Source organism: Peromyscus maniculatus, chromosome 10, assembly GCF_049852395.1.
Source record: "Peromyscus maniculatus bairdii isolate BWxNUB_F1_BW_parent chromosome 10, HU_Pman_BW_mat_3.1, whole genome shotgun sequence".
Classification (NCBI taxonomy): Eukaryota; Metazoa; Chordata; class Mammalia; order Rodentia; family Cricetidae; genus Peromyscus; species Peromyscus maniculatus.
Window position 1 is genome coordinate 569,476 of NC_134861.1, and position 18,815 is coordinate 588,290.

The 18,815-nt window shown below is 50.5% G+C and overlaps 1 protein-coding gene across 1 annotated transcript; it reads right to left on the reverse strand.

Annotated features, from left to right (window-relative positions):
* Positions 1-210: 210 nt before the first annotated feature.
* On the reverse strand, positions 211-3,422 carry Drd5 (dopamine receptor D5). Its single transcript, XM_006985622.4, has one exon. The coding sequence runs from the start codon at positions 3,009-3,011 to the stop codon at positions 1,581-1,583; it is 1,431 nt and encodes a 476-aa protein (XP_006985684.1). The 5' UTR covers positions 3,012-3,422; the 3' UTR covers positions 211-1,580.
* Between the last annotated feature and the right edge of the window lie 15,393 nt (positions 3,423-18,815).

Sequence of the window (18,815 nt, forward strand, 5' to 3'; positions counted from 1 at the left end):
TGCAGCCACCTCAGGAATCCTGGCACAGCGCACCTTTCCCAGGCCCTGCCTGTGCCCTGATGATCTCCTTATCTACCTACGGGTGTGCAAGAAGTCAAAACTGGAACACCGTCCTCAGATCCCAATTTCAGTTTGACAAAAATCATAGGACTCAATACACTAAGTAAGGTTTGCTTTTAGCCTCACTATTCAGAAAATGATTCATTCAACAAACATTTATTAAGCATGGTGTGACAGGCACTGCACATTTTACAAGAAACAAGACACGGCTGTTCAGAAGACTCATAATACAATTATCCATAAGGAAACCGAAATTGATTGAACTGTCCTTGAGAAGCCATCTTTGGAGCAGGGGAGTGTGGGAGCTTACAGATGCAGAGTCCGTTTGCTTTTGTTATATGTTTGCATTTGTGACTAGTGAAATGACAGCAGAATAAAGTACTCTTCGCTGTACTCAGTGCAGAGAGGGACAGCATAAAGACAGACAGGTGGGCTCCCTTGTGAGCCCCGCACCCCATGAGTTCATCCATTCACTTGTCGCCTCTGGCTTTCTGCATGCGGGTTGAAGTTCACTCCGTTTGCTACTGTCTGCAGTAAAAAGCATCGGCTTCCAAGCAGAATTTTGGTTTTGAAGCATTTTGAAACATATCGCAGCTAAAAGACCCAAGAAAATGTGATTTACTGAAGCCACGTCACTTTGAAATACTGTGGATGAGAAATGGAGATGACAGGGCTGTTATTCTAGGTGGTCTTTTCAATGAACTGAGAGCATCTGTGTAGCAACTAGGACCATTGTCTCCTGTGACCCTAGAAAAAGTTTCCAAGCGTCAAAATAGAACTAGCCAGGCTTGAGAAGTCTGAATCTAACACACTGTGGAGGTGGAACTAACCTTCAGTGTGCCCTGGAGGAGTGACTGACTAATAGTAAGAAAGCTGAGAATTCAGCCATTCCTCAAGGCCCTTTGTGCAGCGTGTTCCCTAAACCAAGCGGCTCAGAAAACAAATGTGTGCTCCCAAACCCAGCTGTCTGCTAAGAACATGCTGAGGTTTCTCCGGGCAACACCAAACACCAACTGGCAGCGCAAAGATGACCCTCCCCCAACCCCAAGCACGTGTATTGTGCACCTTAAAAAGCAGAACAAATCAGGAAAAAAAATCCCGGGCCCAGGAAAGAGCCCCAATCCAAGCTAAACAGAAGCTACCAGAGCACCAGGCTACAGGACCCAAGTCTCTGGAAAGCCACAGTGCTCTCCAACAATTGCCACTCAGAGACCTGTCATTTAAAAAGCAACCTAGACAGAATCACAGAACAAGTGTGTGTTTGGAAGGTTAAGTTGAGGTGTGCTCTTAAAGGACCGGGCTCCACTTTCTCTTCCTTAAAGGGAACACTTTTCTGAATGAACTCAGAGTCTGAGTTTATTCCAACAGCCTCTGCTAATTTTCTCAGCTAAGTATCGTTTGGTTTCTATGCAGCTGGACTACAGAAAGCATATGCACACTGGGAGTGTGTAGATTTATGTGTATGTATGTGTGAATGCCTGTAAATATGGCTGCCGTTGTATATTCCCATGAGGGTGTTTCTAAGCAGTTTTATGGGAACAATTGGGGGTGAGAGGTGAGATTTTGCCTAAGGAAACCTCCTCCTCACAGTCAAGCTCCCAGACAGATTCAGCAGCCAGGTCACCGTCTGGGGTCGTTGGAGAGATTTGAGACATGTGATCAAAAGGCCCCTCCTCCTCCTCCTCCTCGCCCACTTCCCTGTCTCCGGAGGACACCGCATTGGGGATCATGTGGACATAGGCAGCAGCAATCTCCTTGTGGAAGACGGTGTCTTGATTGTAGGAGACGAGTTCGTTACTGATGTTTACGGTCTGCACAGGGGTCCGGAAGCAGAGGTGGCTGCATCCCAGCAGCTGGGCAAACACTTTCCGGAAGTCAGCGTTGAAGGCATAGATGATGGGGTTGAGAGAGGAATTGGCCCAGCCAAACCAGACGAATATATCAAAGGTGGTCTCACTGACGCAAGGGAAGCCAGGCCTTGGGGCTTCGGCGTCTCCACTGCTACAGAACGGAACCATGCAGTTCAGAATAAAGAAAGGCAACCAGCAACACACGAAGACCCCCATGATCACTGACAGTGTCTTGAAGACCTTGGTCTCCTTCTTGATGGATGCTCGCAGGCTGGGGTCAGATTCGCAGGCCCCGCGACTCCGGCAGCTCTGAGCATGCTCAGCTGCCCTCTCCAGGGAGGAGATCCGGCGTATCTGCACCTGTGCAATGCGGTAGATGCGCGTGTAGGTCACGATCATGATGGCCACCGGGATGTAGAAGCTGATGAGCGAGGAGGAGATGGCATAAGTTCGGTTCAGGCTGGAGTCGCAGTTCTCCGTCCTCCCTTCTCGATCCCAGCCCTCTTCCCAGGGCGTTACATTGGACAGCAGGCCTTCTCCGCCCTGGGAGCCTGCCTTGTCTCTGTGCCAATTGAGTTGGACCGGGATGAAGGAGATGAGGATGGACAAGGTCCAGGCCAGGCCCACCATGACCAGGGCTACGCGCTGGGTCATCTTACGCTCGTAGCGGAAGGGCCTAGAGATAGCCCAGTAGCGGTCTACACTGATGATACACAGATTCAGGATGGAGGCAGTGGAGCACATGATGTCAAAGGCCACCCAGACGTCGCAGAACTCCCCAAAGGGCCAGTAACCAGCCACCTCAGCCACGGCCTTCCAGGGCATGACCAGCAATGCCACAAAGAGGTCCGAGACCGCCAAGGATACAATAAAGATGTTGGTCATCTTGGCGCGCAAGTGGCGGCTGCGGACGATGGCTGCGCACACTAGCACATTGCCAAGTAAGGTCCAGACGATGAGGAGAGTCAGGAGGCCGGCGGTGACCACCTGCGCGGGTCCCAGAGGGGCCGCGGAGCCCCCCGGGGCGTCCGCCTGCGCCAGCTGCCGCTGCAGCCCCAGCCGTGCCTGATGCGCGGTGCCATTGCGCCCAGGCGGCAGCATGTCGCTCTGGGTAGCACTGGAGGGTCGACCTAACTTCGACCCCGCGCCCCCCGGGAACCCCCATCTGGCACCCCAGAGGGTGCGCCGGGCCCTGCAACTGACCGTCCCCGGACCGGAGGGGCGCTCACCCCGCGCTGTACAGGATCCCGGAGTGGTGACCGCCTTGCGCACCTCTGGTCCCCGCGATGGGGCAGGTGCCCGCGGGTTGGCCGGGCTGTGATCCTGCTGCTTCTGGTTCCCAGTCGGAAAAGCTCAGAGCGGCAGCCAAAGGGGGCGGGGGCCGGAGCCGCCGGCACCAGGCGATCTCTGTGGTGCGGTAGCTGCCAGGTCCCGCACGCCCTCCCCTATCAGACGCGCTTCTGTCGCCCGCGCGCCCTCCCACCTGTGCCCTGGCGTCCGGACTCTCCGCGTCTTCCAACTCCAAAGGCCACGCACAGGTCGGAGAGGGGCCCCAGTGCCACACCCTCCTCCCGATTCGGGGAGAAATAGCCCCCCCCCCTTTCAACACCAGGAGTCCCTTCCGGGCCACCTCTGGGGCCCCAGCCCTGGCCACGTTTGCAAAGACAAGTGGAGGAGAGGTGGGACACAGTGGATCCAGACAAACCAGAGACTTGGGGATAGGAGGGTGGCCTTAGATGTCACAGCCGCACCCTGAACCGTATTCTGGACCCTGAATTTCCTCTGAGCCTTGATTTCTTCTCCCAGGAGAGACAATGAGGTCTACTCTCTGGGTGCATAAGAATTTGAAAGTCACCCACAAGGTTCTCAGGAGACAGTGGCCTCTGAACCTGCCTTCTCCACGCCCACCTGAGACACAGCTTTCCTCAGCCTTGACAAGAGTGCTTCCCCACCAACCCTCATCTTGGAACCGGTCCCTTCTTTCCTAATTTTGGATGTGCTCAATCTACTGGGGGTTGGGGGGGGGCTGCTGACTCAGTGTTTCACAGAAACTAAAGCCGAAAAAGCCCAACTGGAGGGGGGGTGGGGAATGGTGGGGAAAGCGTGAAGAGACAGCAGGGTCCCCCAGCCTTAGCACATCTCTCAGACACCAAGCCTCTCATGGTGTTCCTGTCTCCCTGGTGGTGTGGAGCTCAGTTGCTGGTGAAGAAAAGCAGGCACCTGACAGGTGTGCTGCCACTGTAGGTGTTGCCTCCTATTCCAGCTGCTGTGGGTGTTGCCTCCTATTCCAGCTGCTCACTCTCCTCCCAGATGCACCTGCGCTTGGACCAGCTCCACAGGAACCCTCGCTTCCGAACCTCAAGCACTCCCCAAACATCCCTTACCCCTTTAACCTTCTTGCTCCCGGCTTTCTCCTGGGAGAGATGGACAGACCACCCATCCCAGTGCCAGGGCACAAATGGGACAGTCCCCCTTCATTCCTGCCTCTCCTTTCTGCCACCAGTGGCCTTGTCCCCGAATCCGCTATGGTGCCACTATTCCAGCCTCCAGGCTCCGACCTGGTCCCATGCCCACCCTCCACTCAGCCACAAGCAGAGTTCTTCTTCTCCTTTGCAGTTGGGTCACAATATAGTACAGTTTCCCTGGCTGGGAAGTTCCCTGTGAGGCTGGGCCTCCGGCCACGCACTCAGGACAACTCAACAGTCTACACTTGCTTGCCTCTGTCCACGGCTCCTTCTCCTTCTCCTGAGCTTCCTCCATGTTTGACCTGCATTTGAGAAGGCAACAGCACCATTCCAAAGAAAGATCAGTCACCACAAGGCCCAGATGGATCAGGTGGGAATTCCCAAACCTGAGCTAACCTGTGCCCAACAATGACATCCTGGAGAGGAACCCCTCGTGATGCTGGAAAAGAACCGGGGTTGTTATGAATAGGCATGAAGATCAGCCAGTCATTGAGCAGCTACTAGAGATGAGGTCCTAATAGAGATACATGGATAGACAGGTGGATGAGATACATGCAGATATAAACGGATACCTGAACTTTCAGGCTTGCGATCTGGTATCTGCTCGACACTCTGGTATTTGCTCAAAGCACAAGTCTATATTTGTTCTCAGATGCTTTGGAACTCTGCAGTTCCATCCATCCATCCAACAACCATGAAGCGGTTGCTGATGGGAGGGGCACAGCACATGCATGTCACAGAAGCAAGAGGATTGCACAGTGAGGCAGGAGATCACCAGATCTTCAACAGGCTGTGTCCCTATGAACACAAAGCTGCTGTCCGTATCGGGGGCAGAACTATCGTCTACAGATCCTGCTTAGGCCCTAGGGACACAGGGAAAATCACAGACACGCCCCTTCCCATCTGGGCCTTGGATTGTGAGAAGCTAATAATAATAATAATAATAATAATAATAATAATAATAATAATAATATAAGCTATTAAGCAGTTTGGGGCTGAGGGTGTATCTCAGTGGCAGAACCTGTTCTTAGCATGCATGAGGCCCTGGGTTCAATCCTCAGCACAAAAAAAAATAGTCATAATAATTTAATTGCAAAATAAGAGTTTTATTTCCTGGCAAGTGTTATTAAGGAAGCTAAACTGAGAGCATCTAGACTGGAGGAACACGCTGCTTCCAAATGAGTGCTCGAAGAAGTACCTTGGCAGTCAGAAAGATGAAAGGGATTTAGTGAAGCAAATCACTCTGGAACAAAAGACAAGCTGATGCAAAGGCCCTGAGGCAGAATGACCTTCCCCCAGAAAAGATACAAGGGCCAGTAGGGCTATTATAGCAGTTACCAAGAAAAAGAAAAGGTGTGAAATGGAGAAGGCGGTGAGCCCCGTTGCCATGGTGAAGACACTGAACCATGCTCTAAGTACCAGATGACTGGTGTATAGGTCTCTAACCCTCCCTTTCAGCACAATCATTATTTTGGATGCACTTGACCTGCAATATTCAGGGCACTCTCCATCACCCCTCTCCTGAGAGTCAGCTCCAGCTGTCCTTGGATAGACATCATGGGCTTCTTTTTTGTTTGTTTGTTTGTTTGTTTGGTTGGTTGGTTGGTTGGTTGGTTTTTTGAGACAGGGTTTCTCTGTGTAGTTTTGATGCCTGTCCTGGATCTCTCTCTCTCTGTAGACCAGGCTGGCCTTGAACTCACAGAGATCCACCTGGCTCTGCCTCCTGGGTGCTGGGATTAAAGGTATGTGCCACCACTGCCTGGCTATATCATGGGCTTCTTAACAGCAACAATGGCACAAGACTCACTTGCTGCCAAGTAGAGGCTATGTGCTGGGTTCTGGCCAACAGCATGTGTGTGGCAAGGTCTTGAGAAGGTATGCAGCTACACTTAGGCCTTGACCTTGACTCAGTTCCCTAGGGGTTTCTACTCACCACCAGGAGAAGCACGAGCTATGGGGAAAGGCTGCATGAAGGTCCTCTGGACTCCAGAACAACTGAACTCTCGAGAACACAGTCAGCACTAACCATCAGCTGGGTACAGACTGGCTCAGACATTCCAGCCCATTCTAACCACAATCACCTCAGCTTGGGGCTGGGTATCATGACCTTGGAAGCACCATTCACCATGCATAATTTTCTGACCTCAGTGATAAGGGAAGGTATAGAAATGACCCCCTCCCCCAATGCAGGGTCATAATGATTGCTTGCCTGGCTCAGCATGCAAACACTGCAGAGAAGCATTGACTATCTTCCTGCTAAGAAGCTAGGCTGGGGGCTGGGGTGAGGCTTGCCTCTCTGGGCAGGCTTCTTCCCTGTAAGCAGTTGGAGAGAATGAGGCTCAGACAGAGCACAGAGCATAGCAAAGACAGAGACATAGCAGGAAGAGAGACTGAGACAGACACAGACACAGATACACAGAGATGAGAGGAGAGAGGGGAGGAGAGAGAAAGGAAAGAGTGAGAGAATATCTTGTAATCTAGTCATACCCCTAGTCTTCGAAGTTATAAAAGCCAATAAATGGCTTTGGGCTGAAAGGCATCTTTAGGGGTGCAGATGGCACCCGCCATCCAAAAGCTCGCCCATGCAAGGAACAAAGAATGCTCAGGGGCATGAGAAAAGAGGTTGACTGGGCTAGCAGGGTGGGCAGGGCTGATGGGAGGGGCAACTCAGCTGGAGGGCAGGTGGAACTCACAAGCATTTGGGCACTAGGGCATTCCTAACAGGGGGGAGAGTATGTGCAAAGGCTCAGAGACATGGGTACGGGAAAGGTTTCTGGATCCCCCCCCCCCCCCCCGCGCGCCGTGTACTCTGGTATCCAGAAGACATCGCATCAGCCTCCCCCTCTGTGGTGGAGACTTTGATCTCAGGGTCAGAACACACAGCCAGGAAGGTAGGGTGTGTGCTTCTGCAGGCATCTTCCAGGCACAATGCTGGTTTGGTTGGAGAGGTGGATTGGTTGTCATGGCACTTGCCTAGCAGCCATGAAGCCCTGGCTCCATTTCCAGCACCGTTGAAATGGATAAGGTGATACATGCCTGGGATCGTAGCACACAGGAGTGAAGGCAGCAGAATCAGAAGTTGTGGTGCTTTGAATGAGAACGCTCCCCATAAGCTCATGCATTTGAACTGATCCCCAGTGGCCAGTGCTGTTTGGGGGAGAATTTAGGAGGTGTGGCCTTGCTGAAGGAAGTATGTAACTGGAGGCAGGCTTTGAGAGTTTAAGAACTGGTGCTGAATGGATGAAACTAAAAAATATCATCCTGAATGAGGTAGCCCAGACTCAGAAAGACAAACACAGTATGCACTCACTCATTGGTGGATGCTAGATGTAAAGCAACGGATAACCAGACTACAACCTACAACTCCAAAGACGCTAGCTAACAAGGAGGACCCTAAGAGGGATGCATGGATCTCCCTGGGAAGGGGAAATATGTGAGATCCCCATGAGTAAACTGGGGATGAGTGGTGGGCAATGGAGGGGAGGGGATGGGGGATGAGAACATAAGGGAACGGGATGGTCAAGCTGGAACAGGGATGGGGTGGGAAAACAAAGAAAGAGATACCATGATAGAGGGAGACATCATGGGGATAGAGAGAAACCCCGTGCTAGGGGAGTTCCCAGGAATCCCCAGGGATGACCCCAACTTGGACAACTAGAAATAGTGGAGAGGGTGCCTTAACTGAACTGGCTTGCCCCAGAGATCAGATCGGTGAATACCCTAACTGTTATCACAGAGCTTTTCTCCAGCGACTGATAGAAACAGATGCAGAGATCCACAGCCAGGCACCAGGCAGAGCTCCAGCAGTCCAGTCAGGGAGAGAGAAAAGAGATTCTATGAGCAAATGCATCAAGATCATAATGGGGAAACCTGCAGAGACAACCAAACCAAACGTGGGAATTCATGAAAGTTGGATCAATACTGTGGAGCCTGCATGGGACTGGACTAGGCCCTCTGCATGGCAAGACAGGTGTGTAGCTTGATCTACTTGGGAGCCCCCTGGCGGTGGGATCAGAATCCATCCCTGGTACATGAGCGGGCTTTTTGGAGCCCACTACCTATGATGGGACACTGGGGGAGGGGCTTGAACTTGCCTCTACTGGATGTGCCTCCTCATGAAGAAGCCTTGTCTTCTTGGGGGGGGGTTGGGAGGGGGAGGCTGGGGGGCAAAAGGAGGGAAGAGGGGGATCTTTGACTGGTGTATAAAATGAACGGAAAAATTTTCTTAATAGTAATTTAAAAAAAAAGAAAAAGAAAAAGAACTGGTGCTGTTTCCAGTTCCTCTCTCTCTCTGCTTTGTATTTGAAGATCAAGATGTAAGCCCTCAACATTCAGCACCTGCCACCGTGTCTACCACTTTCTGACATGATTGTCTGGCATTATGATACAGCATTATCATAGCAAAACGTGACTGAATTAGACACTTGCTGCTTCCTAAGTATAGCCTATTACTTACCCATGCCATCTATGCATGGCATAGCAATGTATTGTTCTCATTTAAAGATGAGCCATCAGAGGCTTCGAGAGGTCAGTAGCTAGTTCAACAGTTTCAAGGCAGGTAATTTAAAAGAAGGCATTGTACTGCAGACTATCTCATAAGCCGAGGCTCCTTGCTACACAATGCTGCCTTGTGAGTGTGCCAAAATTCTTTGAAAGCCATATGAAATTTCCAGGACCCTCCTTGCTTCTGAACTGGGAACAAGGGGGCCAGGCCTGAGACAATGTAGAGGGATCCTCCCCATATTTCAGAACAGTGTTTCAAGCTGGGTGTGTTGAGGGGCTGGGGACTGGGTGCTCAGGGGTGAGTCCCACTGCCCTTGGCATGTCAATGTTCATTCATGACCTTCCTATCAGGGAAACAAATCCACTTAAGACTTGTCTGCAGCAAAAGAAGGATCAATGGGTGCACCAGAGAGCAGGTGATGTGCCAAAATCCAGTGACACTTCTCTATCCTAATAACTGCCTACACACAAAAAGAAATCCTTACCATGGCACAAAAAAGGAATAAATTTAACGAAGTAAGTAAGAGAGCCCCATGCCAAACTGTAAAATGTTGATGGAAATGGAAGATAACACAATGTCATGGAAAGTATTCATTGACACACCTGGAATGCCCTGGAAGGAGAGTCTCAGTGAAGGATTGTCTAGATCAGATTGATTTTTGCATGTGTTTGTGGGAGATTGTCTCAATTATGTTAACTGAGGTGAGGAGACCCAGTCACTGTGGGTGGCACCATTCCCTAGGCAGAGACCCTGAACTATTGAAGTGGAGAGGAGCCTGAATGTAAGTAATTTTGCATATATTCATTTCCTCTCAGCTCGTGGATGTCACTAGCCATGTCAAGTCCCTGCTGTGACTTCCCTGAAATGGAATTGCAAGCCAAATAAACTCTCCCTCCCTTATGGTTTCTTTTGTCAAGGTGCTTTATCACTGAACAGAAATGAGGCTAGGACACACAGTGAGTTGAGAGATGCTGTATTGTCAGGGGTAGAAGAATTAGTGTTTATCAAAAATGCCTACACTACCCAAAACAATCCACAAACTCAGCACAATCTGCATCCAATGGCACCTCTCATGGAAATAGGAAAAAGGATTGTAAAATCCATATGAAAACCCCAAAGACCTCAAATAGCCAAAGCAATTCTCAGCAATGAAAACAAAATGGTGGAGGAATCTGCCTTTGTGTTCTACTGCAGTGAACAGACACCATGACCAAGGCAACTCTTAGAAAGAAAGCATTTGATTGGGGCCTTGTCTACAGATGCAGGGGGTTAATCCATGATCATCACAGCAGGAAGAAGGCAGGCATGGAACTGGAGCAGCAGCTGAGAGCTTCACGTCTTGGTCCACGGGCAGCAGGCAGAAAGAGTGATGCTGGGCCTGGCGTGGGCTTCTGAGACCTCAAAGCCCACTCCCAGTGACACACTTCCTCCAACAAGACCACATCTACTCCAGAAATGCCACACCTCCTAATCCTTCCCAAACAGTTCCACTAACTGGGGAGCGAGTGTTCAAACATATGAATCTATGGGGGTCATTCTCATCCAAACCACCACAGTATCTCCCATCACTGTGCTATAATTGAGTCCTCCAAATGCACAGCACCATACCCACAGAGAGCATTATCAATGGGGGATGTACTGAACACTTCCACACTCCTGGCATAAGATTAAACAGGGCTTGGAGTGTGGCTTGGTGGAGAACATGTGCTCATTAGGTACCAGGCCCTGATCCCATCACCAGTGTCAAATAAGGTCGATAATTACACTATATCACTAAGCCATAATAATGAGCGTGGTGGGCTACTAACAGAGAAACAGTGGGCCAGAACAGAAAGCCCAGAAATAAACTCAAACTCATCTTTAGCAAGGATTCCAAAAAGATACCCAGGAAAGGGATAGTCTCATCAGCAAATGATGATGGGAAATAGGATTCCCACAAGTGGAAAAATAAAATGAAAAACCAATTCAGAGACTTTTAGAAAAGAACAGAGAGGAAGGCACCCTGGCTGGGAACTCACTATATAACAGGCTGGCTTCAAACTCACACAGGCCCACCTGTCTCTGCCTCCAGATAGGATCAAAGTATGTGCCACCACACCTAGCTGGCCATGACTACTTCTTTTTCTTCTTCTTCTTCTTCTTCTTCTTCTTCTTCTTCTTCTTCTTCTTCTTCTTCTTCTTCTTCTTCTTCTTCTCCCTCCTCCTCCTCCTCCTTCTCCTCCTCCTCCTCCTCTTCCTCTTCCTCCTCCTCTTCTTCATTTTTTTGAGACAGGGTTTCTTTGTGTAGCTTTGGAGCCTATCCTGGAACTCACTCTGTAGCCCAGGCTGGCCTCAAACTCACAGAGATCCACCTGCCTCTGCCTCCCGAGTGCTGGGATTAAAGGCGTGCGCCACCACCGCCTGGCCAGCCATGACTTCTTATACATCACACCAGAAGCTCATGCTCCAAAAGCCAAGAGAGAAAACAATGTCAACAATGCCACAATGTCAACAGAGAATAAGCCACAAAATTCAAAGACCCATGGGCTGGGGGAATATTTGCAAGTCAGATCTGCTAAGAGTTAATAGTCAAGATTTAAAACAAGCTCCTGGGACGGGGACACGACCCTCATCAGAGGTCATAAAAACAGCAGGCAGCATATAACAGCTGGATGCACCAACAGCAGGAAATGCAAATTAAAGCCACCCTGAGAGCCACCTCCCACCTGTGAGGGCACCAGGTCTCAAAGGGACAAGGAGCCAAAGAATCCCTGTTTTGGTGAGGATGTAAACCAGCAACCTGAGGTGCTGTGTGCTGTGTGCTATGTGCTGTGTGCTGTGCATAGGAGACTAGCCAGGAAGCCATAACAGAAGAAAGGTATAGGAGTCCAGAAGCAGCAGGCAGCTGCACACAGCTCCTGGCCTTGGCCACATGGAGGGAAAGATGAGAGCGATGGGGGATCTCAGTTTGGCTGTGGGCATATTAATTTTAAGCCCATGCCCCCACCCACCCCAAGTAGGCTTTTGGCATGGGCCAGCCTGGACCTGAGCTGCAAACCTAGGGCTCAGCAATATCCTGATGCTGAGTGAGCCGTGGGTCCTGAACTGGACCATCCAGGAGAGCAGAGTGAGGAGCCAAGAGGTGCTTTGGACCACCAAAGAACTCCAAACAGCCTGAAAGTTGGGGGAGCCCACACACATAATCCAAAGAAAGTCCAGAGGGCATGGTCGGTGTGGAAGGTGCATGTCTTTGGGGTCACTCCTCGTTCTGCCTGAGCAGAGCCTGAGTCACAGATGGCTTGAGCGGTGCCTCAGGTCACCTGGCTTTGAGCACAAACTCAGATCACAGTCCCCCGCATTCCCGCTTCTGCCCTTTCTATTTGTGCCTGAGGCACAGAGGGCAGAGGGCAGCTGCCCTAACATTCTCAGAGGCAGAAAGCAACAAGCCTTTATCATGTCGGGGTCCAGGAGGTGAGGACGGTCAGAGTGAGTCTTGCCAGCTAAAATGGAAAGAAAAACTACAGGAAGACTCCCTGTCTGCCCACCCACCCCCGTCCTCCACCAGCAGCTGGCCTCCGTCACCTGTGACTCCACAGCCTGCAGCTTGGCTTTCATGGTCACACCATCTCCTCTGACTCCCTTTCCAACTTCTAAGGACATGTGGGGTGGCATAGCACCTACTCGGAGTCTTTGACTTAGTTCTGTCTATTGGGTGCCATTTCCCATTACAGGTTCTGAGTACATAGACAATATTCGGGCATACGGCGCTCTCTCTCTCTCTCTCTCTCTCTCTCTCTCTCTCTCTCTCTCTCTCTCTCTCTCTCTCTCTCTCTCTCTCTCTCTCTCAGGCTCTCTGGACTGTGTGGAGAGTCAGCGTGTGGGCTCTGTTTGAGAGCAGCACTAGCTCCTCTGCAGGGAAATAGCCGGTGGGCTCAGCCACCCCTGCCGCACACTCAGGATTATTATACTCGGGACCCCAGTGGAGACTCCTTGTGGCAGATTACATGTAGGGCAGCCTGAGTGCCATCTCAAGTCACTTGATGGCCCTCTGTGGAGACCTCTACTGCTACTGTATACAGCAGAACAGTGGATGTGCAGGAAGCGAAGGCCACTGGCAGCTGAGACCCAGCCTCAAAGCTCAAGTCTCTTTCTACACCACACCAGACACTCCCTTGAGGGGCTGTCCAACTTTGTGAACACCGGCTGAGTGAATAACTGAGCCCTCTCTAGGCCATGTCAGCTCTGCCCCCTGCTGGCGTCTCCTCTTCCTTCAAGGAGACTGCAAATCGGCCAGATTCACACCAGGGTTAAAAAAAAAAAAAAAGGAATGCATTCCCATGATTCATCCATAGCCACTGGTTCAAAGGATCCTGTCATCCTTTCTCCTGAGCATGGCCCCCCGGGAGGCTCTACTTTAATTTCAGGGAAGATGGACTCTCTGCAGTCCCTAGCCAGCCTAGATCATACCAGGTGGCCCTGTGGACAGAGCTGCCCTCTGCAGCCATACCCTGTTGCTATGTGTAGCTTAGGAAATGAATACACTGAGAGAGTCTTCCTTTACCAGCCACGATAGATCAAAGACTGCGCTCAACATGGAACTGAAGAAACGCCCTGGTAATGGTACCCCACTGGTGTTGAGCTGATGCGTTCACAGGCCCAGATGAGAAGATTCTGGAGGAAGCTGAGCCGTGAACACGTGGGAAATGACAGCCAATGGGGGAGATTCTCAATGCCCTCACCAGCTCCTGCTTCAGGAGTCCCCGGGTCTCAGGCTAGTCCCCAGGGTGGGTAGGCTAGGTCACCCATAGGCAACAAAGAAGCCCAGTCCACATCAGAGGGTTCCCAAACTCTGACCTGGCGCCCGATCCATCTCGGGACCTCCTTTATAAGTTCTTATGGATGCTGCTATGCCATTCACTAAGTCACCCAAGTTCCCTTTCTCACTACAAGAAGGCAAAAATCGCCCACAAAGACTAAGAAATTTTTTTTCTGACGCTTTATAAAAATATTTAGCCGTCTCTGGCTTAAATACTGATTTTTTTTTAATCAGGCCCCATAGAAAGAAGTTCGGTAGAAGATGGCGACAGGGTCATGTCCCTGAGACCTCATCTCCTGTCTTCTCACAGGTTGGTCTTGCAAACATGATAGCTGCTTCGCGATCGCACACTGGCTGCCGCAGTGATTCCCTCCTCACCTCTTTCCTACTTGGAGATGAAAATCCTCCCTAGGTTGTGTCCAGCAGAGGACTCTCTCCTTGGTGTCTATATCAGGGGCTGTGAATTGTTCTTTCTGCACAGGCCAGATTCTAGGAAATCTCTCTGCAGACGCGCACGCGCGCGCGCGTGTGTGTGTGTGTGTGTGTGCTCGCGCGCGCGCGCGCGCGCGCGCGCGCGCAACTGCAGCTACTTTTACTTTGCAGTTATAGTTTGCCACCCCCACCCCCACCGCTACGCCCCGCCCCAACCTGGAACCCTTGTCACCCATGCCCCACTCTGTGCTCTCCTCCAGCAATGATGGACTTCGTGTACTTAGTAATCGCTAGCAAGAAGTCACCTCAAGACCCTCCCCTACCCAGCAGGAGAGCCGACCCCACCCCTTGAGCTTCCCCTGCTTTGAAGCCCAATCCCGGACCACACACACGCTGTCTGCAAGCCACTTTCTTGCAGCCGGACTGAGAGTGCCCTCTAGCGCTGGAAAGGTGCATGCAGGACTAGGCTGGCGAGCAGTCAAAGTCCGTAGGCCAGCAAAAGGACAGAAGGAACATGGCAAAGGAGGGGGCAGAGGTGAAACGTCACCAACAAGGGCTCTGTTTGGATAGATGATGCCCTCGCCTCACTGCAAGGGAAATCCATCTACTGCAGGTCTCGCGTTTGCCCTCAGAGAGCGGGAGAGATGGAGAGGCAGCCAGCGCGCCCCCTGCTGGCAACTCTCCACAGCAAAACTCCCTTCTGCAGCGTGAAAAGTTACGTATCATGTCAATTTAACTAGTTTTTCTGTACTCGTATCCCCAAGAAATTGCATCACTGGTATTTTTCTGAAATGAGTTTCTTGTTACAGATTATAAGTGGCTCACAGACTAGAGATTGGTAGGAGTGGTGGACGCTGCCTGTCCAGGTCAACTCTGAGCTGGGCCTTCACAGACATAAATGCAGGTAAAGGGGGACACTGAACACACAGACAGGGGGGAAACTAGATGGATTTCATGACCGGTGTCTGTACTGGGGAAATAGAGAGTGGGCATGGCCTGACTTACAGTAGCTAGGAGGCTCAGCAGTCCGGGAAAATCTAGTGGGAGGGATACTTTTCTTAACATATGAAGAGCCCAGAAGCCAGGGTGACCTGGAACCAACATCTTCAAATCCCCACCCTTGAACTCTTGAACCCACAGCCAGAGCCACTGTTTAAGTGGACATTACCTTGGGTCCTGGCCATACAGGCTCAGAACTGAGTTCAAGGCTCCACATTCACATAGCTCTGTAGAGGCTACGGCCCTGGCATAAGTGTCTCAGTCAGATCAGGTGATGAAACAGAACATCAAAAACTGGGGGTGTGGCCAGCCACTGTCTTGAGGTTGGATGTCCTAGCTCTCAGTGGGCCGGTTTACTATTGTGCCCTGGTGAGATCTCTTTCCCCAACTTACAGGTGGCCAGCCTTCTCCTTCTGCCCCCTGAAGGTCTGAAGGTTGCTGGTTGGCTCTCAGACCTTTCCTTACTATGAGAGCCTGTGGTGGTTGGCTTTAATTGTCAGCTTGATGCACCTTAGAACTACTAGTGAAGAGAGTCTCAATGAAAGATTCTCCAAAACAGGTTGATTGGGGAGGGAGGTGTCTTAATTAAATTGACTGATATAGACGGACCTAGCCCACTGTGGAAGTCACCATTCCCTAGGCAAATGATCCTGAACTGTATATGAATATAGAAATCAAGCTGAGCACCAGCAAACAAAGGGGCAGACATTCGTTTTCTTCTGCCTCTGACATGAATGTGAAGTGAGTGGCTGTTTTACATTCCCTCTGCATTGACTTCCCTGTTACGGACTTATAACCTGGAACTGTGAGTTAAAATAAACCCCCTCTCTCCTAAGTTGCTTTTGTGTCTGGATATTTCATGCACATGGCCCTGCCAATGGCCCTGTCTCCTCAGACCATCACCTTGGGACTAGGATGTCAGCATATGACCTCGAGGGACCCATTGCAGTAAGAGGTTACCCTGGCACTTGTGTGTCCACAGTGAAGAACTATATGAGAAAAGGAATCAATGTCAGGTCTGATGATGAGTACATGGTTCTTTCTGGGGACTGACCCATGTGATAACAGCTGCCAGCATTGAGCTACCTCACTAAGAGGGGTCTACTCCCTCAGGGACCAGAGTACCCCAGCTCAGACACCGACCTCTCAGCCTCCTGTGGTAACTTTGTTCAATTTCTTCCTTATTCTTCTTTCTTTTAGATGTTTTTTATTATAAAACATCTTATGCATATAAAAAGTATCAAAGGAAACATAATGGATACCTCTGTATGAACTCCTTGTTTAAGAGTGAATATATGCCAGGTGGTGGTGGCACCTTTAATCCCAGCACTCAGGAGGCAGAGGTAGGAGGAACTCTGTGAGTTTGAGGCCAGCCTGGTTTACAAAGCAAGTTCCAGGACAGCCAGGGCTGTTACACAGAGAAACCCTGTCTAAAAAAAAAAAAAAAAAAAAAAGTGAGAGAGAATATTTGAGGCACTGAATGTACTTGAACCCTGGTCTCCACCCAGCTCCATTCTTGCCCACACACTGAACTTGGTGTTCTTTCATAATGTGTCTGTAACCTCCTACTACACGTTTTACACATTGTCTCTCAGAGTGCGACCATGTCTGGGATTGTCCTGTCTGTTTCTAAGCATCTTGTTGGTGGTTTCATTTTGTCTATACTTCTGTGCTGTGTATTTTTTCCTTGAACATTGTTTGAGGATGCTCCACATTGAAACGTGGAGTTCTGAGCCATCCTCTTTAGCCCCTGTGGGTACTCCACAGTGGGAGCAGTCCATACTGTATCCACACTCCTGACAAACATCCGGGATGCTCTCCACCTTTCCCGATTGCAGGCAATGCTGCCATGAACACCTGGCCACCGTGAGCCGATCTTAGAAGCCTCTAGAGGTCTGGAAGTGCCCAGTCTTCAGCAATGAGCACCTCCAGCCTCACCCAGCATTGCCAGGAGCTGTTCAGGCTGGTTCTAACCAGTTCACCTCTCATCCACGGCCAACAAGGGTCCTCTTTCTTTCACACTGCTTTGACTGAGACATAGGGTGCCCCCCAAGGACTCATGTGTCAGAGGCTCTGTCCTCCATGTGGGGATGGTGAGAGAATGATGGGACATTCTAAAGGTGGAGACTAGTGGGAGGAGGGTGAGTCACTGAGGACACGCCCTCAGGGGGATCAAACTGGTCCTTACAAAACAGACTTAGTCCTCATCAGAGCATCCCTGTAAGAGGAATCCTGGCCTTCCCTTTACTCAGACTCTCAGTCTTGTCCTGATACCTCTCACTTGGTCTTCCCACAATGCCATGCTCCAGAGCCCTCACCAGATGGGAGCAGAGCCCACCCATGTTGATTGGACTTTCAATCTCCAGAACTGTGAAATAAGTAAACCTCTTTTCTCAATAAGTATCCAGACTTGGCCATTGTATCATAGCAACAGAAAACAGACTGATGTACCTTGCCAGGCAGATGTGTAGGAAATTCATTCATCACTACCTTAATTTGTGATTCCTTTATTCTAGCACTGAGGACCTGAAGCTTGGATATTGTTTGTTTTAGTGTTAGCCCTGTGAACTGCCCCAGCATGAAGAAAATAAGCTCTCCCTCTGCCAAAGCAGCCTGCTATTGGTGGGCCTCTCCCTGTAAAGGTCACCCCCAAAAGACTCTGAGCCCAATGAGGCTGTGCTTACTTGGCCAAGCTCAAACAGGGTCACTCAGCTGAGGTTTGTGGGTGTCTGGGTGCCTAGATCCAGCATATCATCCAGTTCTTCCAACAGGTGTGGGTTGTACCTGTGCCTATGGAGTCTGTTCTTCCAACTGGTACGGGTGGTGTTTGTGCCTCTAGGGGCCTACTGATATTGTGGGAGATGTGTTGGCCAGCAGAAGATTATGGGTTTGGTGGGTTTAAGCAATGGAGTGGGTCTCTCCTTCCAATTGGTGCAGGTGGTACTTGTGCCTCTGGGGGCTGTTGATGTTGTGGGGGGTGGTTGACCAGGGGGAGGATGATGGGTTTGGTGGGTTTGGGCAGCCGAGTGGGTCTTGTAAGTTACAGAGTCAATGAGTGGTGGCGGTGGTGGAGCAGCCTGCCAGCAGGACTCCAGGGCCACTCTAATTACAGTCCAGACAGTTGGGTCCAATGTGATGGCTTCCTCCCTCTTCTTGACAGAAGACTAAATCCAGAAGCCAAGGCCTCTGGGCTGCTGGAAGCTTAGAAGAGGGGTCAAATTCATGCCAACCAAAATTCAGAAATGCATTCTCATGCCATGATTGCTGGGCCTGAATAAACTAGGACTCTGGGAAAGTCCAAAGACTCAGAAATAAGGGTGCTCTCCGTGATGCAGTTTGGGACAGCAACAACAAAAGAAAATTCCTGAATGTACCAGAATGTCTTAAGTCACAGATGACCAAATAGAGTGGTCTAAATCAAAGCTTATAATCATTTTAAAGTCTCCTAAGAAATACTGACACTAGAGTAAGTCTTTAGGTATAAATCTCCTGGAAATGGTCTCCAAAGTCACCCATAATTATATTCCAGTACCACGAAAGGAGAGTCATTAAGGAGCCTTAACAGTACTGAATTACTTGACAGGCTCCCAAAAAGATGCTTCTGCAGGGGAGGGGTTGACAAGATGCCGATGAAAGAGCAGGTCTCAGCCACTCCAGACTCGCTGCATCTGGACTTCCAGCCCAGAGGGCAGGGGTCACTGTGAAGTCCC

Excerpts from the sequence above, each read along its gene's own strand:
- Drd5 (XM_006985622.4), bottom strand. The coding sequence starts at position 3,011 with ATGCTGCCGCCTGGGCGCAATGGCACCGCGCATCAGGCACGGCTGGGG.